General features: G+C 40.5%; 1 protein-coding gene across 1 annotated transcript; it reads right to left on the reverse strand.

Annotated features, from left to right (window-relative positions):
• Positions 1-8,111: 8,111 nt before the first annotated feature.
• SLC16A12 (solute carrier family 16 member 12) lies at positions 8,112-25,936 on the reverse strand (the record flags this gene model as incomplete). Its single annotated transcript, XM_081104307.1, is given in 7 exon segments — positions 8,112-8,374; positions 11,482-11,741; positions 13,762-14,341; positions 16,871-17,014; positions 20,545-20,648; positions 25,737-25,873; positions 25,877-25,936. Coding segments are annotated over 7 exon segments (1,548 nt in total).
• Positions 25,937-26,002: the final 66 nt, after the last annotated feature.

Here is a 26,002-nt window from a genome sequence, read left to right on the forward strand (position 1 = left end):
GCAGTTTATCTGGCCATGATGTGATTATAACACAAGCAGGCACATTCTTTTATAGAATGTGCTTATTGTTGAGGTTAAAGAACATGACAGAAGTATAAAACGTGGAAATGTTGCATGCTCTTTTTATAACTGGTGGACTATAAGAAATGAGACTCCATTGGCCTGGATACTTAGAATCGTCTCCTTTGAGTAGTTCAAGAAATCAAGGGACTCAATCTAAGGAAGAGGCTTGTCTGAAGAGTTGGATGTTGGAAATCAGAAATTTGGAATATATTCATCAAACCTACTTTGGAAGGTTGAAGAACCAGTAAACAGTTAGAAGCCAGGACACCAGGCCTTTGTCCTTGGGAGGTAGGATGCATCTCCCATACAAAACACCAACCAGAATCGGAATCTTTACCCAGGGTGGAGAGTGCTGTAACACACGTAACACCCAGAGGTAGGCTGGGCTCACCTTCCTCGGCATCTCCCATGTTTGCCTTGAGCTTCCAAGTCAGGGATTTTGGAGAGTGCCTCTGAGCCCTGAATTCCACTGAATATTAATTTAGCCTAAGAGTAGCTTCACCTCTCTTTACATGCTTTCCCTTTTCCATACCACATTAACACCAGCAACGTTATGCTTCAATTGCACCTACACAAACAAAACATGAAACCAAAACAAAACCCAGAATAAAAATCATAGCCCAGCTGGTATGGCTTAATGATTGAGTGCTGACCTATGAGCCAGGAAGGAGGTCACAATTCGATTCCTGGTCAGGGCACATGCTCAGGTTGTGGGCTCAACCCCCAGTAGGGGTCATGCAGGAGGCAGCCGATCAACAATTTACTCTCATCATTGATGTTTCTATCTCTCCCTCCCCCTTTCTCTCTGAAATCAATAAAAATATATTTTTTAAAAATCACAGGTAATTTGTGTATAAAAACCTTTTATTAAGATTTCAGGAGAGAAGAGTCTACAACTTAAAACTTAATATTAGATAATTCCTGTTCCTCTTTTGAAAGAGAGAATTCTTAGAGAAAGAGGGAGGGAGAGGAAAGGGGGAGAAGGGAAAGAGAGGAATGGAGTGAGAAGACCCTCAAACATTTCATGATGTTCCTGCCTCTTTCCATGATTCTAAGCCTTACCTCTTTTCCTATCTCTGCTCTTCTTCCTCTGAAATAAAAACCAAACCCTCCATTTTCCTTAAACAGAGCAATTCAGTTCTAACTCTTACCGTCATACTCAGCCATGACTCACCTATGCATAACCACATTCACCAAATTACTTAGTTCAACAAAAGGGTCCTTCATTTTAACATGATATACTCTCCTTTAAATGAAATGGTTATAAATAAATAGCATCCCCTCACAATTTCACAGGAAATACACATATTAAAGTAAATTCAGCCCTAGCTGGTTTTGCTCAGTGGATAGAGTGTTGGCCTGCAGACTGAAGGGTCCCAAGTTTGATTCCAGTCGCAGTGGTTCTCAACCTCTAGCCCTTTAAATACAGTTCCTCATGTTGTGACCCAACCATAAAATTATTTTCATTGCTACTTCATAACTGTAATGTTGCTACTGTTATGAATCATAATGTAAATATCTGATATGCAGGATGGTCTTAGGCGACCCCTGTGAAAGGGTCGTTCGACCGCCAAAGGGGTCGAGATTCACAGGTTGAGAACCGCTGAGTCAAGGGCACATACCCTGGTTGCGGCTCGATCCCCTGTAGAAGGTGTGCATGAGGCAGCCAATCAATGATTCTCTCTTATTATTGATGTTTCGATCATTCTCTCCCTCTCTGAAATCAATAAAAATATATTTTTAAAAAATAATAAAGTAAATTCAATCACTAAATCTGTCATAATTGATGTAAAGTATAATAAGAATGATGTGTTATGCTTCCAAATTGACACAGAATACACTTCCCTATATCATTTTGTTTCAACATTTCTCAAAATTTGAATTCTGATATGTGATTGAGTTCTTTGTGTTACACTTTCAGTTAATCCTTTATCAACTCATATCAAATAAATTAACACATTAGTTGGGGACCAAGAATGAACCCCAAGATGGCAATATGGGTTCCCAAGAAAGGCAGAGGGCTAAAAAATTTTACCAATGGTTATTCATAGACCAGTCAACCAAAATCATCATCATACTAACTTTGATATTCCACATAGAGAAATAACCTGGGCAACCAAAGTACTGAAAAACACCACACAGCATCTTTATCCCTGCATTTGTACTTGCAAGAGGAAGAAGATAAATGTGGGATGGGTAATGAGCAGGACTGGGGATGAGAAGAGTTGGAAACAACAAACTTTAATGCTTCTTCTAAGGCTGACCTTGTCCAGTTGAACTATAATTGGAGGCATCACCAACTTCTGGGAGGTGATCTCACTAATTCCAGCAGATGGCAGTGCCACATAACATGTCAATAAAGAAAAGGAAAGAAAAGGCTTTCCTGAAGTGTTAAACCCTTTAAGAAGAGAAAACTTGCTCAACATCATCAATCATCAGAGAAGTGCAAATCAAAACCACAATGAGATAGCACCTCACACCTGTCAGAATGGCTATTATTAAAAAGTCAATGAGGGTTGGTGAGGATGGGGAGGAAAGGGGGCCCTCGTGCACTGTTGGTGGGATTGCAAACTGGTGCAGCCCCTATGGAAAACAGTATGGAGATTCCTAAGGAAGCTAAAAATAGATATACCATATGATCCAGCAATTCCACTTCTGGGTATTTATCCAAAGGGAGGAAAAACCAATTTGAAAGGATATATGCATCCCTATGTACATTCCAACATTATTCACAATAACCAAGATTTGGAAGCAACCTAGGAGTCCATTGATAGATGAAAGGATAAAGAAGATGTGGTATATATACATCGGAATATTACACAGCAATAAAAATTGAAATCTTGCCATTTGCAACAACATGGATGGGTCTAGATGGTATTATGTTAAGTGAGAAAAACCACGCAGAGAAAGACAAATACCATGTGGTTTCTTTCATTTATATGTGGAATCTAAAAAACAAAAAAAACAAAAAGACTCATAGAAACAGAGACCAAAGGAATGGTTACCAGAGGGAGGGAGTGGTAGGATGGGTGAAAAGGGGAAGGGGAATATAGTCAATAATATTGTGATAAGTATACACGTTTACACATGATTACTAGAATTAGTGGGGTGATCACGTAAGTTATAAAAGTGTTGAGTCACTATATTGTACACCTGAAACTAATAAAACCAATGTAAGATTGGATACCAACTATACTTAAATAAAAAATAAAGAACAAACACACCAAAAAAGAGAGAACTTACAAATTATCCCTTTTTAGAATTGAGAGATGAATAATCCTATATAGTAAAACCCTAATATGCAAATCGACTGAATGGTGGAATGACCAGTTGCTATGATGCTCACCGACCACCCGGGGGGCAGATGCTCAATGCAGGAGCTGCCCCTTGGTGGTCAATGCACTCCCACAGGGGGAGCGCTGCTCAGCCAGAAGCCGGGCTCACGGCTGGTGAGTGCAGCAGCAGTGGCCCAGGGGGATAGGGCCTAAGCCGGCAGTTGGACATCCCCCAGGGGGTCCTGGACTGTGAGAGAGCACAGGCTGGGCTGAGGGACCAATCCCCCCTCCCTCCCCCAGTGCATGAATTTTGTGCACTGGGCCTCTAGTGAAGTATAACTCAATGCCCTGAAATTTTGTTTTTCTATTTAGAGAAGCCAAGTGCAACCCCCAAATCCCAGCAATCCCAAAAGTCCCAGATACCCTTATGGGTCCCCGCACCAGAACACTTATTAGTGTCAACTTGTGTGTGGTTCTGCCTTGACCTTAGAAAGCCACATAAAGCGGTTGCCCAATGTCCATTCCCTTATTCTCAGCTTCTTCCCCTAAAAAGAGTAGAGGCTGATTTCAATCCCACACCTGGCCTGTGTTCCTCAGAACCTCCTCAAATTTCTCCAGCACATGATGGATTCTTCCTCTCCTAAATGCCAGGGTATGCAGTACTCTTAGCCTCAGGTTTAATAACTCTAGGTGTTGCTCTCACCTGTGTTACTTTCAATTTACCAATTAGGCAGTGAACTTGAAACCGTGGTGGGGGTGCTATGTGTATTTTTGAATTCCCTACCATATACAACATGGTGGCAGATTCTGAGGAGGTGCTTAATAAGTAGTTATTATCTTCTCTCACCCACTCTTAATGCTTGGCAGCATGCTGATTGTCAGTAATGCCCGATTAGTTAGAGGCCAGCATAGGACTGAGCAAAAGACTCTAGTCAGGAAATTTTGCTCCTAGCCAAACCCTAGTCTAAAGTTTTTGTGTGACGTTAAAACAGCTTGTGTGGTGACTGTATACCTGCAATGCCGTCTTTTCATGCATGGGGCGCATGCGCCCCATCTTTTCCCAATGTTCAAGCCTCCAGTGTGAGCAGCACCCTGCTCCCAGCCCTGGCACTCTATTGAATTCAGCCTGTCTGTCTGGTCTGAACACAGTTGTATCATTTTTTTATAGTCAGGCCTCAATCAGGTAGCAGCTTTGGCAATAGGTATAAAAATCTATTGTTTTGTAGAGGTTTTTTTTTCAAAGAAAAACTCAAACTTTGAAGTATGAGGAGAAAAACTCAGATATCTGCCCTGAATTCACCCTATTTCATTTCAATAAATAATTTCAGAATTACACCCATTGGGACCAGGAAGGTGAGAGTCAAGCTGACATTACCATCTTCATCGTCGCTGGGCAATGGTGCAGGCACTTCAGAAAGAACTCAACTCCTCACTGAGAAAGCTGACTTTGGAAATGTGGAAGGCAGAACTCTCTTTTGTGACAAAGTGTGCTCTCCAACTGTCTCCCTACTCCCTCCACACAAATGTCCCCAAAGAGAAACCTGGATCAATAAACACCAATTAAATCACTTAGCCTGGAAGTAGTGATCTTGATAGAACCAGACGCTTGGGAAAACTCTTGGAAATTTTCAACCTAGAATCTCCCCATCTATACTAATTGGAAGATTCAAGTATAATCCAAAGGATTTTATCTGCCCAAGGAAGGGCCTGTTTCCAAAGGGCTTCTTAAATCCACATAAGAAAATGATCGGAGTGGGCAGGAGAGAAGGAGGCAGGCTCCAGCATCAGCTTCCTAGTTTTGCAGGATTTCACAAGGTACTGGACCTGATGCTTGTTTCCACACCTATAGAATGGCGATAATTTAGGCTCTTGGGGGATTAAATAAGCAATAGGAAGTGCTTAGCACAGTAGCTAGTACATTGGAAGTACTCATAAATGGTTTGGAGTTTTGTAAAATATTTGATTGCTACCACATCTTTTATACCAGTTAAATCTTAGTGTGATTCGGACAGGCCCACACACCATCCAATCCAAACCCCTTGTGTAGCGGGAAAATGTTTTTCCACACATGACTATAAACTCATTTTATTAAGCTTTTGAAAAAAGAAAATATTAGCATAAATTTCTGATCTATTAGAGACATCACAATTTGAAAAAGTATTGACAGCACTTAATTATCTTTGTCTTTCTACTCAATTTCAGAGTATAGCTTGCAGTGACATAAAAAAATATTTAAGATCTGGCATCATCTCAACACAATTTTGTCCTTCATCCCACAAAACACATCATTTCCACAAATCCTTCCATTTGAAATAAACAATTGTGTGTAGATGACAATGATAGTCTCCAAGATCTACATTTCCCTACTGGTTTTCTAAAAATGCTGCCCCCCGCAAGAAAAATAAAATAGAAATTTATGCATGTATAAAGTCAAAGTATCTCAAATATATTATACAAATTTTTAAAAGCTCTGATCTCTATGCTCATTTTTCATGAATATTTATAATACTTTAGAGGAATTATATTTCAGGACCAGAGAAATAAAATTTTACTATGATCACTTCTAGAAAATATGCATATAATAATATTAATAACTGTTTCTATTTCAAAAAAACTTTAGACTTGAAGGTTCAAGAAATGGCATTTAGTGTAAAGTGCTATTCTAAACACATGTAACTTCATTTTTAACTTTGACTTTTTACAGATATTTTCCAAATATTGTTTTAAAATTACAGAGAAGAAAAGAACAATAAAGAACTTATGGACATGGACAACAGTGCAGTGACTGTGGAGGTGGGTGGAAGAGGGTTTATGGTGATGAATGGTGATGGAAAAATAAAATAAAGGAAAAACATATTACTCGAAAAAAATTATAGGTGACAAAGTTCACAACTCAATTCTCACACTAAGTAAAAAGATAACAAATAACATTCAAATTTCTTTGAAAAACAACAATGAAATATTACAGTTTTCTCCCATCAAATCAAGTCAGTATTTCATTCTGAAAGCAATACATTAATATGTAGTTTTATTAAATAATCCAGTTATGTGCAAAGACTTGCTGAACATGCTTAGTTCATCTAAAATCTTCCTCATTGCCGTGTTTTTTCCCCTCTCAGTACCTCTGGCAGGGCATTTGTGAGGTCTCTTGGAGGACAGTGGATTAAATGGCCTTCAGCGTCAAAATATTTCCTTGAGGTTCAAATTGAAATGTGTTCAAGAGTTAAAATCCACTTTTAATGGTATAACTTGCCCCTATTTAAAAGTGTAACATAATTTGGGGTTCAGGATTATCATGCTGTGCAATTAAAGTGATTAGAGACAGGTTGGGGGCCATCTCTTCTCTCCCCATGCCTTCCCTCTTCAATCTGAAGACTCAGAAATTATCCCAAACCAGTGGAAAGTAGAGTACTTGGGAATTAGTAAACTATTCTAATCCAGTCAATTAAAGTGTTCTATGAATTATAAAATATCACACCACTAGCCTTCTTAAACTTCTTCCTCTCCCCTGATCGAAGTTATAATTTATGAGGGTACTATGATGTTGAAGTTAACCCCTGACACCTTCTCATCCAGCTAAAAACGTCCACTAAGTTTCTAGTGAGTATCCACGAGGATAAAAAGTAGTGGACAACTGAGCAGGAAGTAACGCAGAGAGAAAGGCATCTCACCTTCAGAATATCTCTAGAATAATAGTTTTCAGGCAAAACCCCCAAATCCTGTTTTGGGCAATGATGAACCAAAATGTCTAATCTGAAAAGAAAACTCTCACCAGAGACCTGCTGATTCAAAAGTTCAATTCTTGGCCAGTTGGAATACTGCCAATATTTTTCCATTCCTAACAGGAATGTGTCTGCAATTCATGAACAAGAGCTTTTTTCCCCAAGGAGGAAAAAAACAAACACACCAACTGTTGGTGTTAACATTAAAGGTAGAAATTGCCCTTGCAACTTGGTTGTTTTGCTAAATTAAAAGTATTGCACGTGATAGTAACGAAGGTGAGAGTCTGGGACACAGTTTTAGGAAAAAGCCTTTCAGTTTCCAGTGCACTATTTCAAACAGAAGATCTTATCAGCCACCCTTAGGATAATTCCCAACCACGGCATTCTATGATTCTCTGGATTCTCAAAGTGGTGCCCACCGTTACCAAAGGCAAGGGCTAGCTGAAGGAGTAAGAAGGGTGGAGGGGGAGACAGTCCCTTTCATTCTGTATCAACCATTGTCGTGAAGAATCTAAAGTATTCTTTAACAATCCTGTTTAAAACCCTAATGAGAAGCTCCACTGTGAAAAAGGTTTGGCACCTTCACCTTCCACTACCATACCTCAGCTGATCCCTTCCTTCACACAGTCTAAAGTGGACAGACCTACATGTCAATGATTCTCTTCACCTTCTAACTGAAGAAGGAAGGTGGAGGCCCAGAGGGTTTGAGACAAAGCTGCTGCCCAGAGTCATCTTCTTTGTTCATGCCTTGGAATTACCCCTAATTACAGCTAACTACATCAGCTATGTTCTAACATTCTCTATGGAGTGATGCTCACTGCCTGAAAGATGTGAGCTCCATTGTGAGTGCAAATCCCAAATGAGGAAACTCTGAGCCAGTCCAGCTTGCTTTGTTACTTGCTATTTCCCCCTATAAATATGTGAACAAAACAACAATAATAATTTCCTTGGAAGGCAATGCTTCTGCCAAAATAAAATGCTTTAGAAACAGGTACAAGCCAGTGGTCCCACCTCTCTTAGCCCTGCAGATTCCCAAGCTCAAGGCCATTGATCATGTGGGGTTGTAACCAGGCACAGCAATAGCCACAGATTCCCGGTCTTTCTGATCTAATTCACTTGCTACAGAATAAGCCACCGATCCGTTGGTCCATAGCTGCAGTTTGGCATCAGATTCTTGGGCAAGGATCCGCAGCTGGGATTTTTTCATCTTCTTCACAAGTCTAGCAAAGCCGAGCAACACAGAACTAAATATCATTGAAAATCCACAGAGAAGAAATGCGGCTGTGTAGCTGCCAGTCGTGTCTACTAGCCATCCTGTAACAAGCAACAGCAAAATCATATTGTTGAGTTGAAAATTCAATTACTTACACACTCTGAAATCTAATAATTTTTAAGGCTAATAACAACAGATTGCTAGCACCACCATTATAACCTTGACACAAAAAGCAAACATCCTAAAAATATTGTGCAGCAGCTGAAAATGCATTATATTTTTTAGGGAAACTTCTAAAATGGATTGTTATTATGTAAAGTGCTCAGAAGAGTGTCATATTCTTTGTACCCACAAAATAAATATTACATATTATTATTATTAATCCCATGAAATATGGTAGAATGATAAAAGTAGCATCATTCAAATCATTGATGTTGGGATCAATTATCTAGGGTGTTAAGAGAAAAGAATCATATAAAATGCTATTAGTATTCCCAGCACCAATATTCCATCTGTCTTCAATACATGTTTCTGGATAAAGCAGAATCCGAATTGTCAATTGGATTCAGTCATTGTACTCCATCCAGTTTGAAAACCAGAACTTTAGATCATTTTAGAAGTTGCAAATGCAAATTTCAGAAAGCATAATTCTGTTATCACAGCTTTTTCCCCTCATCTCTTGTTACAACAGGTTAATCTCAACATCTATTCCAGCTCTAAATTTTGAGGAGAACCAGGGCATATGTTATGCAAAATATGGGCCACACTGATCAGAGAATCAATGGGGTAAAGTTAGACTTTAGCAGGCAATTATTTTATATTAAAAAGGTAAATTCCTCCAAAGTTTACTTGTACACTAAGAAAATCCACCAGAGAAGCATATAGTGTCTCCTCTCACCCTTTTCAAATCCATTAGTTAAAAAATGGCATGTAAAATTAGTTGGCATGGCTCAGTGGTTGAACCAGGAGATCAGGATTTGATTTCCGTCACGGCACATGCCCGGGTTGCGGGCTTGATCCCCAGTGTGGGGCATGCAGGAGGCAGCCGATCAATGATTCTCTCTCATCATTGATGTTTCTAGCTCTCTCTCTCCTATCCCTTCCTCTTTGAAATCAATAAAAATATATTTTTTAATAATAGCATATAAAAATTGTTATAAGCCCCACAAACTTTCCTGCAATCCAAAGTGCTCTCAAATATTCTAGTTACCTTGTGACTTGCTTGTGCATTCTGAACCAAACAGAAGAAACTGAATGGAGAGTTGTCATTTTTAAAGATAATTAAATAACAGAAGTATTACAATAAGGACCCACACCTAACCCTCTACTGCCTGGCAATAAGTACAGTGTCTGATTTGCCAAATAAAGGCCCCAATTGACAAAAGGATCCAGGAATCCTAATTTCATTTCATGTCCAATGACTTTTTAACAGAATGACACTGCTCCTAAAGGTTAGCAAACAAAACTGGCTATAAAGGGAGGAGGGAGGAACATTTTGGGGGCAGTTTTCATACAGGAAGCACTAAACATATAGTCCTGTATCATAGAGTTTAAACTGACCAGGAATTTTCATCTGCAGCCATCAAGCAGCCATCGTTTCCTCTTGTTTGCTGCTTTTAAGCACTTGCTGGAGTTTGACAATAACCCTCAACTATCTACTCACAACAGCAGCTAAAGCAGAAATTTTTTAAAATTTAAAAATAGCATATAAAAATTGTTATAAGCCCCACAAACTTTCCTGCAATCCAAAGTGCTCTCAAATATTATAGTTACCTTGTGATTTGCTTGCCTTCTTTTAAAAATTCCCCTATTTGCTTCTAGGCAAATGTTCGGCTCATTTCTTTTTGCCTGTCTTCAGAGACCTTCATTCTTTTGGTTTTAATTTAGGCAGGTACTAATCTGGACCAGTTCGTCTCAATCAAGTGAGACGGACTGTCACAAGAAGGCTGGCTGAGAATTTAGATTTCTGACACCCGCAAAGATTCAGATCACAGAGGGATGGTCAAGAAATCTGCATTTTTAACAAAGGCACCAGGGGATTCTAATGTAGGTGGTCCCAGGACCTCAATCTAAGAGAAATTGGTCTTGACCACATACTCTGGGAAGGAGGGACAGGGTTCTGACACATTTGCTGCTATAGCAACAGCGCCGAGCACAAGGCTGGTGTCCACAAGCAATAAGTATTTCTTGAATTCACTTATTTCATCATGCTTTAAATTTCTTTAGCATTTTAAAGTTTGCAAAACATTCTAGATATTTTATCTGATGAATCCCAAATCTGTATGTCAACTGTATCCTCCCTCTAAAGCTCAGATTTCATCCCTAAAAAGTTCTATTGGTCATTTTATTGGGTATTTCATACATCTCAATATGTCTAAACATTAAATTCATTATTTTTTTCTGGCAAAGCCACTTTCTCCAACTTCCTTATTACTTTTAACCATGCAATTGTTTTCTAAGTGATTTTAGACTTCTTTCTCTCCTTTACCCTCATATGCTTAATTTAGTTGATTTGGGGTTTTTTTCTTCTTATTGTTTTTTGCTGTTGTTGTTTTGTTTTGTTTTTTACAAAAATTCCTCCTTGCTCCCAGAGCTTATTTTTATTCTACTGTATCAGCCATAGTTTAAGCCTTTATCAGTTTGCTCTTGAACTATTAGAATGGAATCCTAACTGCCTCTCCCCTGAATGACCAATCAATTGCTAGATCACATTTTCTGAAATATACTCTTTACTATGATATATTACCCCTTTGCACAAAAACTGTAATACTATCCAGAGTCTCTAAAGAATATAGTGCTCCTTTGGCTGGCACTCAAGACACTTCACTATGACTTATCATTTCAGCCTCACCACCCATCTCCTATTAGAACCCTGTACTCCCACCAGACTTCCCTATGAATGTGCCCAACCTAATGTATAAGTCTGAACAGCTGCTCCATTCCATTGCTCTCATCATTAACATGGAATGGAACCAAGACTCTAATTTGGAATGTTGCCTTTCCAAGGAGGCTAAGGTCCCTACTTGGTTAGAAGATTATAAAACAAGGATATAGGTGAAATCATGATGTTTTGGTGGCTCTTACATCCCTTTCTCTTTCACTCTTCCCCAACTTACTTCCAACCCTCATCTTCTGTGTGTGAGTTCACTGTTTTCACATCAACACAACAAAGAGAAGAGGTGTTTGGGGGTTCTCTCTAGAAACTTACCTGAAATGGGTGGGCTCACCAAGTATGGCACTGCATGAAGAAAGTACACCACACCGAGTGCTGATGACAAAGAGGTGGTCCCCACTATTTCTGCAGTCACTACTGGGATCAAGGTCACATAGGCACCATCAAAGTAGCCAAAAGTACAAGAAAAAAGCACGAGCAGTGGGAGACTTCGAAGCATTGGTAGGCAGAGATAGCACAGCCCATCTAGTCCCACGGCAAAGAGGTAGCAAGCATACTGGTAATTCTTCAGACACCTGTGGATTTGAAGAATAAGAATGAGTGCATGTGCACAGGTTCTATCAAAGAGCTTTAGAACCAGGCCAGACAGCAGTAGGCATGGCAGTTACTTATAGAGATGGCCTCCCCATTGAGTGTTATCTATGTTGTCTTCCTATCTTTCTTTTTTTAGAATCTTATTTTTCAATTACAGTTGATATTCAATATTATTTTTTATTAGTTTTGGGCATATTCCTATTTTTCTTCTGGAATATGCAAATGTAAGAATTTATCTGTCTAGGGAGCATGGTGTGGTAGAATATAATATATGCTCTCATTAGAAAGAAGTTTGAATGAATCCCGTCCTATCACCTACTAACTGCCTAACTCTAACCTCAATTTCTTTAGCTATAAAAAGGGAAAGTTATCTCATAGGATTACTCCAAGGATAGTCATAAAATAACTTGTAGCTTTTCAAGATACTAATATATTCTAGCAGTCTACCATATTAGATGCTTTCAGATATGTTACTCATGGCTATCTGCCACACATCTGTGCTCAAAAAATAATCCAAGTGGTTACATAAAGAGAAAAACCATAATATCAAGACATTAAAATGATTTGCCAGAGACAATGAAGGTCTTGTACTAGGACTAAGTCTTATTTCAAGACCTCCTCAGTGGAGGTAATATTTTCTCTCTGTAGCTCCAAACCCATCCATGATACCAATTATTTCGAACACTATTTATAATATCACACCAGCAGTTTATGATTTACAAATGTTTTTCCACCCATAGTCTCATTTGAGCCTCCAAAATGCTGTGAGGTTTACAGGCAAATATTGCACTGGCCCATTTTACAACTGAAGACCTTGCGGACCTGAGGGTTAGGCGATTTTCCCTAGGTCCCAGTAATAATAAAGGGCAGAGCCAGCACAAGAATTGAGGTGTGGTACATCTCACACAAGAGACCTCTTTATCAGACCTACGCCAGGCTGCTTCTTGTTGAGTTATTTGATTATAAAGACAGGTACTCCTTGCTCTTCCCCTCTGCCTTAACCATTAAAAATGTGGAATCAATCCTACCTATTACATTCATAACACTGCAGAATGGCAGTTGGATCCTGATTAATTACCAAAGACATAATGTGTGAGAAGCCACAGGATGATAGCTCTCTGAGGTCATAGCTCCAGTGTGAAGAGTCCAACATTTAGGAGAATATGAGCAGCTTGCTGTCTTTAATCCAAACTGATAAGCATTAGCTGAAAAAACTACTCAGTAGATTTCTTATAATTTTGGTTTCTAAGCCTACAATTATAATGTAAGTATTTGCTATCTGCACTGTCAAACATAAGTGTGTGGCCTTAGATAAAGTGTACCTGGTCCTCCTTCCTAGCCTGGATTCTTTCGTTCCTCTCTCCACTGCCAGCCAGTCTCTGGAGTGGTTCAAAGAAAACTAAAACCACGACACCCAGCCATAAGTTGTCTTACCTGTGGACTGACTTGACTTAGGCTGGAATTAAATCAATCACCAGAACTTATAGTTGCCCTAGTGTTCGGCAATTTAGAAATACCCACCATCCTAAACCATCTAGAACAGGGGTGGCAAACAATGGCCAAATCCAGCTCACCACTTGCTTTTGCACTATCCATGAACTAAGAATGGTTTCCCATTTTTAAATAGTTGGAGGGAAAAAATCTAAAGAACAATAACTTGTGACATATTAAAATTATATGAAAAATTCAAAATACAGTGTCCATAAATGAAGACTTACTGGAACATATCCACTTCCCTTTGTTCATGTATTGTCTGTGGGTGCTTTGGGGCTACAACAGCAGAGTTGGGTAGCTGTGGTCATGTGACCCACAAAGCCAAACATATTTATTATCTGTCCCTTCACAGAAAAAGTTTGCCAACCTCTGACTAGAAGACCCTTCAGACACTGAAAACTTGTTAACATTATTTAGACTTAGGTATCCTACAGGGAAAGGAGATGAGGGAAAATCACAAATTGGAGTCCCCTGATGGGGAACCAATTGTGGTTTCATGAATTTTACCTTCTGTCGGTTAGCCATCCAAATGTGATATTGCCAACGATGTCAATCACCCCAAGTATGGACATAAGGAAAGCAGCTTGCTGGTGACTCACTCCAACACTCAGAGCATAAGGCACCAAGTACACAAAGAGAGGGCTGCAGCCGTAAGCCATAAACAGAACAGATATGGCTAAAACAACAAAGTCTGACATCAGTAAGAAACTGTACTCCTGCTGCAAAGAGCAACAGAGGCAGGTCTGCACCCATTCTTTAGTCCAAGTTGAACAAGGAGACGTCCGCTTGAAGTCTTGTTTCTGAGTTCTACAGACATGGTTTGGCTCTCGACTTGTCTGGTACTCTTTAAGAGTAATTGGCCGCATCAAGGCACCGCAAACACAAAGATTCAAAACGAAGCCCCCAAGAATGAGTAGTGCTCCCCGCCAGGAAAACTGTTCAATAAGGAGCTGGACCACAGGAGCCAGGATGAAGGTGCCAATGCCACTTCCCGACATGGCAATCCCATAAGCGAGGGCTTTCCGTCTGCTGAAATACTTGCCAACCATGGCAATAGCTGGAGAGTAACTAAGTGCAAATCCAAGACCTGGGGATAAAGAGAACTCTGTGAGTGCTGGTGCACCAAGAACAGCCAAAGAAAGAAAATATCTCAGAATGAAGTTATTTGCATTAAAGAGAATCTGACCTTCTGTTACCCTTTCAAAACACCAAGCTACAAAGGAGTCTCTCTCCCTTCACCAGTCATCCACAATTTGGAAAGTATAGCATGTATATGACTTTCTTCTTGGGAAGAAAAACCTTAAGGAAATATGACTTCTTTAAAAAATTAAATGAGCCCTAGCCGGTTTGGCTCAGTGGATAGAGCATTGGCCTGCGGACCAAAGGGTTCTGGGTTCGATTCTAGTCAAGGACACATACGTTGGTTGCAGGCTTCTCCCCAGCCCAGGTCCTGGTCAGGGAGTGTGCAGGAGGCAACCAATCAATGTGTTTCTCTCACATCGATGTTCCTCTCTGTCTTTTCCCCTCTCTTCCTTCCACTCTCTTTAAAAGATCAATAAAAAAATATCCTCGGGTGAGGATTAACAAAAACAAACAAAACAAAATGAAGAACTTAAAAACTATTATATAAACTAAATTTCACCCAGCCAGTGTGGGTCAGTGGTTGAATGTCGACCTATGAATCAGGAGGTCATGGTTCGATTCCCGGTCAGGGCACATGCCCACGTTGCGGGCTTGATCCCCAGTGTAGGGCATGCAGGAGGCTGCCGATCAATGATTCTCTCTCATCATTGATGTTTCCCTCTCTTTCTCCTTCTTCTTCCTCTCTGAAACCAATACAAAAAATATATATGAAACTAAATTTCAATTAACTAAAAAACTCAGGATAATGCTGACCTAAGAAACTTATTCTCCTCAACACCTCTTTTTTAAAAAAATATATATTTTATTGATTTTTTACAGAGAGGAAGGGAGAGGGATAGAGAGTTAGAAACATTGATGAGAGAGAAACATCGATCAGCTGCCTCCTGCACACCCCCCATTGGGGATGTGCCCGCAACCAAGGTACATGCCCTTGACTGGAATCGAACCCGGGACCCTTCAGTCCGCAGGCCGACGCTCTATCCACTGAGCCAAACCGGTCAGGGCTCAACACCGCTTTTTAATTTAAATAACCAGGGAATTGCCTCAAATATTCACTGCATATGCAGACACAAGTCTGATAGTCTGGACTACTCTGGAATTTGGGAGTAAGTAGTACTTATGTCCCCACGGAAGTTCCAGAATAATTTCACTTAATTGGAAAACATTGTGCCAATTTTATACATGAAAATCACATGGACACACAGTAACCTGAAAATATCCCTTGAGATTAGCAGAAAGCCTCTTAAAGATTTTCAGCGTCTACTCCTTTCAAATCGAGAAAATCTGAAGGGCTTTAAACCTGGAATTCTTGGCATCTAATGTCAAAGAAGGAAAAGGAGAAGTCCCTTTTGCTTCTGTTCCCATCTGCAGTGCAGGGTGACCAGTGATCCCAACTGGCCCTGAAAGGTGTCCCAGATGTGAGACCCAGTGCTAAGACCAGGACAGTCCCTGGGAAACTGGAATGACTGGACACCCCAACAGCCAGGCCCTTTGGGTTACATAGGAAAGATCCCTTTCTGAGCTCACAGAGCTAGATTTATAGCCCTTCTAGGAGCTACATCAGTTATTGCCCTGATCATGCTACCCCCTGGGGCACAGTGCCTGGACATGAGTTAGTGCTACTTCCCACACCCCACTGAGTGATGAGGCAAACTGCTACCCAGTCCTACCAACCAACCCCACCTTGACCCCACTCAGTCTCCTTATGGAATACATATGTTGCTTCTCTATGAGTTTCATTATGATTCCCCAAAGCAGCGGTTCTCAACCTGTGGGTCGCGACCCCTTTGGCAGTCGAACGACCCTTTCCCAGGGGTCGCCTAAGACCATCCTGCATATCAGATATTTACATTACGATTCATAACAGTAGCAACATTACAGTTATGAAGTAGCAACGAAAATAATTTTATGGTTAGGTCACAACATGAGGAACTGTATTTAAAGGGCCAGAAGGTTGAGAACCACTGCCCTAAAGTATACCTCCATAAGGTGGAGAGAAAATGTGAAGTATGAGAATATTCTCCACAGGGGCTTTCTTTTTTAAATTGGAAACCCCCATTTATTGGACAATCATATTCACTTTAAAGCAGGGGTGACTCGAGTCAACTGCAGATAGTATTATAATGTCTTGTCAAAGATATTGGGAGAATGATCACTGCTGGAAATGTATGTTGCCCTGGCTCATAGCTTACGGCTTCTTAGTACAGAATCTCAGCCACACACCTCTGCCAAAGGGAAAGTCAGCAGTTACTTTTATCGTGTGGCTGAATTAAAGTGGTGGGACATTTTCATTACAGTCGCACAATAAACTGCACTCCCAGCTCTTTTGTTTAACTGCTAGGTAGCTAGACATAGGCTAGGTCAGCTAAATTATGCATCTAACAAAGTGAATAATTTATGAATTATTGTTCTGTTGACTGATTGACAGCTCCTGAATGGGGTGGGGTGAGACAAGTGGTACAGTTGTCCTTACCTGTAAGAACTCCCAGAGTGAGGTAGAGATGCTTCAGGCTGGTGGCAAAGGAGCCCAGGATGAGACCAGTAGATGCAAGCAAGCCACCCAGCATGATTCCCACTTGACAGGATAAATGGTTACTGACAACACTCCCAAGTGGAGCTTCAAAAGCAAAAATAAATAGGGTCAACAGAAAGGCCTTGGGGTGTTGCATTGGCAGAGTAGAGAACGACCAACCTTTAAAGCATCAAGCGTCCCTCCCCCCGCACCCTCAACCCTGCAAACTCATTCTACAGATTTGGAAACTGAGGAGAGAGAGAAACTGACTTGCCCATAGTCACACAGTGTTACACAGGAAAAAGCCAGGGAGAGAGATGATAGACAAATGTCACAATCTGGCACTGTATTCAGGCTTTAGGAAATCTCTGGATGAGAAATTGACACCCAGAAAAATCTAAGAAAATGTTCACACCCATGGTGACATTTTGGTTGACCTCACTCTATGTGTGGTTTAACAATGCGTCAGCATTGTGCCAATTTCCAGGTTTATAAAATATTAATTAAAGCTAGGAGAGGCCAATGAGAAATTGCAGCCCAAGGGAATATGACATGCCCAAGATCACCAAGAAGTGTAGCTCAGAGCACCTGATACCAAGTTCAGGGTTATATCACTATTCCTCTGGCTTCTGATGGCAGAGAGGATGGGTAAGGAATGCATGTGAATTTCTTTCTAAGGAACAATTCATGCTGACACCAGTACCTCTAGTAACAAGATCAGAAGAGCTAGTTCTCTGAGTACCAGTGGGGTATAATTTTTTTATTGATCAAGTTGAAATTTAGGCCTGATTCAAATGTACATGACAGAATCAGTCATCAGCCTGATTGATGTCTGCTATCCAGTTAAAACAGTGGCTACCTGTATATAGAACCTCTAGAGAACAGGAATGAGCAAATCTCCTAAAAGTATGTCTAATTTTCCTGACAGCTGTTGCTACGGTTATTGGAAAAGTGACAACATTTTAACCAAATTCAATGAAAAATGTTAACTTCTCTGTTTATTATAGGGCAGTTATGTCCCCAAAGAGCATCTTAGAAGCGATTCTGCAGCCTCTTGTTCATCCTCTGTACTCAACCAATGTTGCCAGGTAAGCAATTGTGAAGTATGAGAATATTATCGTGTGGCTGAATTAAACAGGCCTTGAGTCCTTGCATGGAATTTAAATATGCTGCATATTTAAGATCATGCTAATATGACCCTACTTTGGCTCAATGTCTCACATGGTCATTGTGACCATATTGGTCACTGAAGTTCATTTATTTCTCTTTTGGGGATTATGAATAGTCTCCAAAAGATAACAGAGGGAAATGAGTCACCTGTATCCTTTGAGAAAGACAAATATTGCTCTCTTGACTTGCTTATACAAACACTGTGACTAACGTGACCCTGAAGACCCAGTGATTGTCTCACCGGTAAATAAATAAATAATCTACACTAATAAAAGAGAAAAATGGTAATTGGCGTACGGCGATACCGTTTTCATTGGCTAATCAGGGCTATATGCAAATTAACTGCCAACTAAGATTGGCAGTTAACTGCCAACAAGATGGTGGCTAATTTGCATATGTAGGCACAATGCAGGGAGGCGAAAGGGAAAGCAGGAAGAAGCCCCCTGCCACTGACAGTGATCAGAAACCCAGGGGGGAGCTAAGAGCTGGGGGGCAGGGCAAAGACGGCCCTGGGGCCGCCTTTGCCCTGCCCCCCAGCCATGATCGGAGAATCAGGCGCCTTTGCCACCCTGGCCAGTGATAGCAGGAAGTAGGGGTGGAGCCAGTGATGGGAGCTGGGCACGGTCGAAGCTGGCAGTCCCAGGAGCTAGGGGTCCCTTGCCTGGGCCTAAAGCGAAGCCCACGATCGCGGCGCCCCCCGCTGCCACTGCAGGTCCCCGCTGCCTGGGCCGGATGCTTAGGCCAGAGGCGTTAGGCCTGGGCAGGGGCGGAGCCTGCAACTGCAGGGAGCTGGGGGTCCCCTGCCCAGGCCTGACACCTCTGCCGGAGGCCTCAGGCCTGGTCAAGGGGCCGATCCGGTGATTGGTGATCAGAGGGTGATGAGGGTCAACTCCTCTGGCTGAGGCATCAGGCCTGGGTGCGGGGCGGAGCCGGGGATTGGGGGGATATGATGGTCCCCTTGCCCAGGCCTGAAGCCTGGGTCAGAAGCGTCAGGCTTGGATGGGGGGTGGAACGAGCGATCAGAGGGGGATGGGGGTCCCCTGCCCAGGCATGATTCCTGGGCCAGAGGCCTCAGGCCTGGGCGGGGGCCAGAGCCAGTGATCGGGGGGAGATGGGGGTCCCCTGTCCAAGCCTGACACCTCTGGCGGAGGCGTCAGGCCTGGGCAAGGGGCCGATCAGGCGATCGGAGGGTGATGGGGGTCAACGCCTGAGGGCTCCCAGTATGTGAGAGGGGGCAGGCTGGGCTGAGGGACACTCTCCCTCCCCCCCCCCCCCACACCCAGTGCACGAATTTCATGCACCGGGCCCCTAGTAAATAAATAAATACACACAAGACAGAAAACCCAGAGATATTATTTTTTTTATCCCTTAAGACCTTCCAGTGTTATTGGTAGAAAGAGTCAATTTAGCCTTCTCCTGAAACCTGCCTTTCAGGTTTGCTCTCAAATTCCTTCTAACTAAGGAAATAAATTTCAGAACAATTGAATTAATTCCTGAGTATGTACATTAAAAAAATAAATATGAACTAGTATCTAGAATGGAATCAGGTGACATCATTTATAAGTTAATAAATAATATAATATTTCCCTTTACCACAAAGACATGGCCTGGAAAGAGCAGTTTTCTAAAATACTCAGGATTCATCTCAATAAAAGGATTAAATGGGTCTAGCCTGCAAATAGGTCCTATCAATGTGACTCAATCTCAAAAACTCTCTAAGCCACTAATTGAACAACTTTGGTTTGAATTTTTTAAAAAAAACAAAAAACCTCAAAGTTAGCTTTCCTTTACTAAATATATGGAGTGAGAGGTTCCATTTATTTTGAGAACACTCTACTTACCCTATATACTGAATGAAATGACAGCTATGGTGAATGTATTTATCTCAGGATTGTACCATCCTATCCTTCCCTATTCCTTCTCTTAAGAATGAAGATTTATGCATGAAAAGTGATGAAATCTATGAGACAAAGTTTGAAATCTCTGGGAAGGAAATGGAATGAAACAAGACTTGAGAAACAATGCACATATTGTGTACACTCACTTAAGGGGATCCTATAGAAATGGCTCAGGGTGCTATCCAAGGACTTACATGACTGGAGAATGAAGGGATCACAGCATTTGGAAGAAAGAAGCCACGCATACACTGTATGGCTAGCTACTTCCAAAATCAAGTAAGTCCTATGATGCCCAAGTCCTCTTCATATAGAAGAACCAAATGGAATGTGTCCTCCTCAGCTATTCACTGCCTGTTCCATCTGACATCAGCCAAGACCATTAATTCCAAGAGCATGTCTGGTTGGGTTTGGCTGAAGGGTAGGATCGACCTTTTCTTTTCATCTTAGCCAATTTTTACCATAGTCTTTCTACTAAGAAAAATTGGTAATCAAAGGCAGTAGAAGGTCATTGTCATGTACAATTTGACAGTAGCTCGTAGCTGTCTATCCCTGGTAAGTGATACTTACCACAGAGCATGGTCATACAGTCTACAATGGAATGGATCCACGCTGTTTGTGCATAATCCTGAGTGAAGTATGTCTGGAACTCCACAAAAAAAACTGAAATACATCTGAAAAATACAGTGCAAGCATGTTATACAAAAAAAAGAAAAGAATGAACATGAATTTGAATCAGAGCTTAAAGTTTTAGTTCCATCAACTGTTCCATGGGTTTAAATTGGTTTTCAGTGGTACTCTGCTGGACCATAATAAGTGGGAAATCAGAAGCTGACCATTGAGCAATCCTAAAGGATAAGAACAAGTGTTCATTCACTGGAGGGGCTGCTGAAGCCAAGTAGATATGAAGATCACTGCTGTAGGGAAGATCTTAAGAAAAAGATGGCAAGTCAAAAACATGTACTTTTATTCATCTTAACATTTAACTTACATCTGTAACATGTAAGAGGTTGTTATATAAGTTAAAATCTATAATAATAAAAGTGCAATATGCTAATTATACAGGACATAGCTGTGGCGGGCGGGGGCTGAGGCAAAGGTGGCCGCTGCAGCAGCAAGGGCCAAAGCCCTTGCACGAATTTTGTGCATCAGGCCTCTAGTTTAACAATAAAGAGTTATACATCACCCAGCAATTTCATGTCTAGGTTTTCGGGGGTTTTCTATCCTCACTCATAAATATGTTTTTATTGATTTTAGAGGGAGAGAGAGAAACATCAATCGGTTGCTCTCCATACTGGGGATCAAACTCACAATCTGGGTATATGCCCTGATTAGGAATCAAAACAGGTAACCTTTCTGTGTAAAGGACAATGTTCCAGCCAACTGAACCACTCAGCCAGGGCTCATGTCTAGATTTTAACCAAAGGTAATAAACAGATGATGAAGAAGATGAAATTAGATACATATAAAAAATATTCTGGAGAACTCTTCATAGTAGTCAAATATTATAACCAACCTCTTTGTCCATCAATAAGGGACTGGTTAAATAAATTTTGGAATACCAAAAAATGAAATATTGCCCTAGCCGGTTGTCTCAATGGTTAGAGTGTTAGCTGCAGACTGAAGGGTTTCCGGTTCAATTCCAATCAAAGGCATGTACCTCAGTTGTAGGCTGATCAGGGGTACGTGCAGGAAGCAACGAATCCAAGTGTCTCTCTTACATCAATGTTTCTCCCTCTCTTGTTCTCCCCCTCCCTTTCACTCTCTCTAATAATAATAATAATAATAATAATAATAATAAAATATTATTAAGGATTAAAAATGATGGTTTGATCTGTTTTGATTTGGAAATAAATTCACAATATAATGTTAAATTAAAAAGCAATTTACAAAATAGTTTGTACGGTAAGGGCTTATTTTTATAAATGCATATTTATGAAAATTAAAAAAACACCTGAAAACATATAAACTAAAAACTACCCAGTCATTATATGTGAATTGTGAGATAATAAATTATTTCATTTTTAATTTTATTCTGCATTTTGAATTATTTTACAATGAACATGCTTTCTTATATAATCAGAAACATATGAATATACACACACAGAGGTGGGGAAGGCATACAGAGACAGAGATGGAGATGAAGACAAAGAGACAAAGAAATTTTTATTTTGAAAAATGGTTAATTACAAGAACTCCGAATAGCAAAGAATCTTGAGAAAGAAAAACAAAACAGAACGTATCACACGTCCTGATTTCAAGCTATACTATAAAGCTATAATCATCAAAACAGTATGGTGCTGGCATAGAAATGGACAAATAGATCAACAGAATAGAATTGATAGCCCAGAAATAAACCTAAGCATATATGGTCAACTAATAATTGACAAGGGAGCCAAGAATACTCAAGGGAGAAAAGACAGTCTCTTCAATGGTGCTGGGATAATTGGATATTCACATGTATAAGAATGAAAAAAAGAAAAGAAAATGAACCCATATCACTCACAAAAAATTTAACCTGAAATGGATTAGAGACTTAAATGTAAGACCTGAAATCATGAAATTCCTAGCAGAAAACATAAGGATAAAGCTCCTTGACATGAGTGTTGGTAATGATTCTTTTTTTATATGGCACCTAAGGCACAAACAACAAAATAAAAATCAAACAAGAGGGACTATATCAAACTAAAAAGCTCTGCACAGCAAAAGAAGCCATCAGCAAAGTGAAAAGACAACTCATGGAATCGGGAAAAATATTTGCAAATCATATATCTGATAAAGGATTAGCATCTAAAACATAAATAATTCATTCAACTCAATAGTAAAAAAACAAATAACCCAATTTAAAAATGGGCAAAGGACCTATGTAGACATTTCACCAAAGAAGATATGCAAAAGGTGAATAGGTACATGAAAACATGCTCAACATCACTAGTCATTAGGGAAATGCAAATTAAAACCACAATGAGATATCACTCACACAGTTAAAATGGCCACATACAAGCGATAAAAAAATGCTGGAGAAAAGGGAACCCTTGTGCACTGTTGGTGGGATTATAAACTGATACAGCCACTATGGAAAACAGTATGGAGGATGCTCACAATATTAAAAACAGAACTACCATGTGATCCAGCTATTCCACTGCTGGGAATATATCCTAAGGAAATAAAAACACTAGCTTGAAGAGTTATCAGCAACCACATATTCATAGCAGCATTATTTACAATAGCTAAGACATGCACATGCAACCAATCTGTGTCCATCAACAGATGAATGGATAAAGAAGTATATATACATACATATATATAATGGAATATTATTCAGCCATAAGAAATCCCATCATTTGTGACATGAATGGACCTTAAAGGCATATGCTAGGTGAAACAAGTCAGAAAGGGAAAGACAAATACTGTATGATCTCACTTATATGTGGAATCTTAAAAACAAACAAACAAAAACCAAACTAATAGAAAAAGGGATTAGCCTTGTAGTTACCAGAGGTGGAAAGTGGGGGAAGGGGTAGGTGGAGGATGGTGGTTGAAAGGTACAACTTCCAGTTATACAATAAACAGGTACTAGGGATGTAATGTACAACATGATGACTATAGCTAACACTGCTGTATGATATAGGGAAGTTGTTTAAAAAGTAAATCCTAAAGAATTCTCATCACAAGGAGAAAAATCTGATTTTCCTATTTTTCCTTTTTTTAACTGTATCTCTATGAGAAGTGGGTGCTAGCTGAAAGTGTTGTCATCATTTCACAATATATGGAAATAAAACCATCATGCTGTATGCCTTAAACTTACACAGTGATGTACGTCAATTATTTCTCAGTAAAACTGGGGAGAAAAGAAAAATTTAATTGCCTGACAGGCACTGATTCTCTGAACTGACAAATCACCCTGCAGGCTATTTTCCTTGACCATCTCCAGTTCTCTTGGCTGCTTCCTGGTTCATGACATTTAGATTCTGATCTGGCTGAGTCTTCACACTTTTCTTCCTCTGAGCTTATTCTGCTCAGGTATCCTCCCCTCCACCTCTCCCAGGAACCTTGGATAGCAGGCCTTTGCTGCCAGCCACAATCCTCTCTCCTGGTTTCCAGCAGCCCTTCTTATGAAGCACTGAGCTCACTTCCAGAACTTTCCCATCATAGGATGATGGGAGCTTCCACACTAAGAACCAAGATGCAAGAGATTCCTTTTAACTCTATGACCTCCTCACACCCCAAACACAAGATCCATAATACAGTGGAAACAATATCAAACTCAACCCCAATTGTATAATCTTAAGCAAATCTACAGTGTATTACGACACATAATTAATCAGCCTTTATTGTGGCAAAAACAAACATCCTGCTTCTTTCCTGCATTATGTGTTTGTTATGAAGGTAACATCAATGCTTTTATTAATGACTAGAGGCCCAGTGCACAAGATTCATGAGCTGGTTGGGGCAGGGGGTCCCTCAGCCCGGCCTGTACCCTCTTGCAGTCTGAGACCCTTTGGGGGATGTTTGCCTGCTGGCTTAGACATCCCTCTTGCAGTCAGACATCCCTCTCACAGTCTGGGGTTCTCACAGTCTGTGACCTGTTGCTCCTTACTGCCCTCCTGCAGCAGAGGCTGGAGAGGCTCCTGCCACCACTGCTGAGCTTGCCAGCCATGAGTCCAGCTTCTGGCTGAGTGGCACTCCCCCTGTGGGAGCATACTGACTACCAGGGTGAAGCTCCTGCGTTGAGTGACTGGTTGTTCCGCCATTCGGTCGATTTGCATATTATGCTTTTATTATATAGGATGCCATCAAATAAAGTTATTAGTGCAAACTGCTTTCTTTTGCTGCCATGGGTGAGCTGCCAGAGGAGAACAGAGTGCAATTTGAATGGGAGCACCTGTAGAGGAAAGAGCTGGCACCTGCAGATTTCAAGTATGTATTTGTTCTAATGAGTCTCAGTGTGTACACATTTAACCTAAGCACTTTCAACACTATGCCCTGGGATAAAAGAAAAAGAGAGAGAGGTGCTCACTTCAGCAGCACAAATATTAAGATTGGCACAATACAAAGAAGATTAGCATGGCCCCTGTGCAAGGATGACATGTAAATTCGTGAAGCATCCCATATTTTTTATGCTGTGCACCTCAAACTAATACAACACAATATTGAATGTAAACTATAATTAAAAATAAAATTTAAAAACCAAAAAAGAAACTTTCTCAGAATATAAACATGTGAAAAATAAAAAGAGAGAGAAGGAGATATGAGTAAATAAGGAGAGAATCCATGTATTTATGCTGCTGCTCTCGTCTTCAACCAGAGACCTCAGCCTCCACCACCAAACACACAGCCAAATGCAATATGAAGCGAAAGAACTTAAATGAAGGTGTTAAGCTTCTAAGGGCTCAGTACCTAGTAAGTGAAGAGGTTTTCAAGGACTATTTTAGCCTTATATGTTTTTCCTTTCTGGGATGAGCTGTGTATGAGGACAGGTGGCTGGAATAGCCACAACATTTGGTCTAAACATGTCCTAACACTTAAGGTTTATGTGTCAGATATTATCAAAGAGATCACAATGCAGAACTTTTTTTAAGTGTCAGAAAATCACATTCCTCACAAAGAAAAAGATGTCTGAGCAAAGAAAATACACATACACACACACACACACACATTTTCACAATGGCAGGTTCAGAAATAGAACGAAGCAGACTTAGAACAACAACAACAAAAATAACCAGATCATCTTAATAAATCAAGAAGAAAATGCCACTAACCTGGTTACTGCCCGGGTACAGATGGTGACGAGGAAACAGCCAGCCACAATCATCCAGCCCCAGCCCCCATCTGGAGGGGAGGTGGACCGGGCTCTATTTACTTTTGTCATGGTTTTCTTTTTTTCTTCTTTCCCAAGTTACTCCAACAGCCCAGTTATGATCCTGGAAGAGTTTACTGTCCCGTGACTTCCTGTTGGCATTCAAGATTGGCATAGAATGCTACCTGGCACATGGGTCACTGTGGGCCATCTAAAACCAAAATCAGG

The sequence above is a fragment of the Myotis nattereri genome (genome assembly GCF_964212035.1).
Source record: "Myotis nattereri genome assembly, chromosome: 13".
Classification (NCBI taxonomy): domain Eukaryota; kingdom Metazoa; phylum Chordata; class Mammalia; order Chiroptera; family Vespertilionidae; genus Myotis; species Myotis nattereri.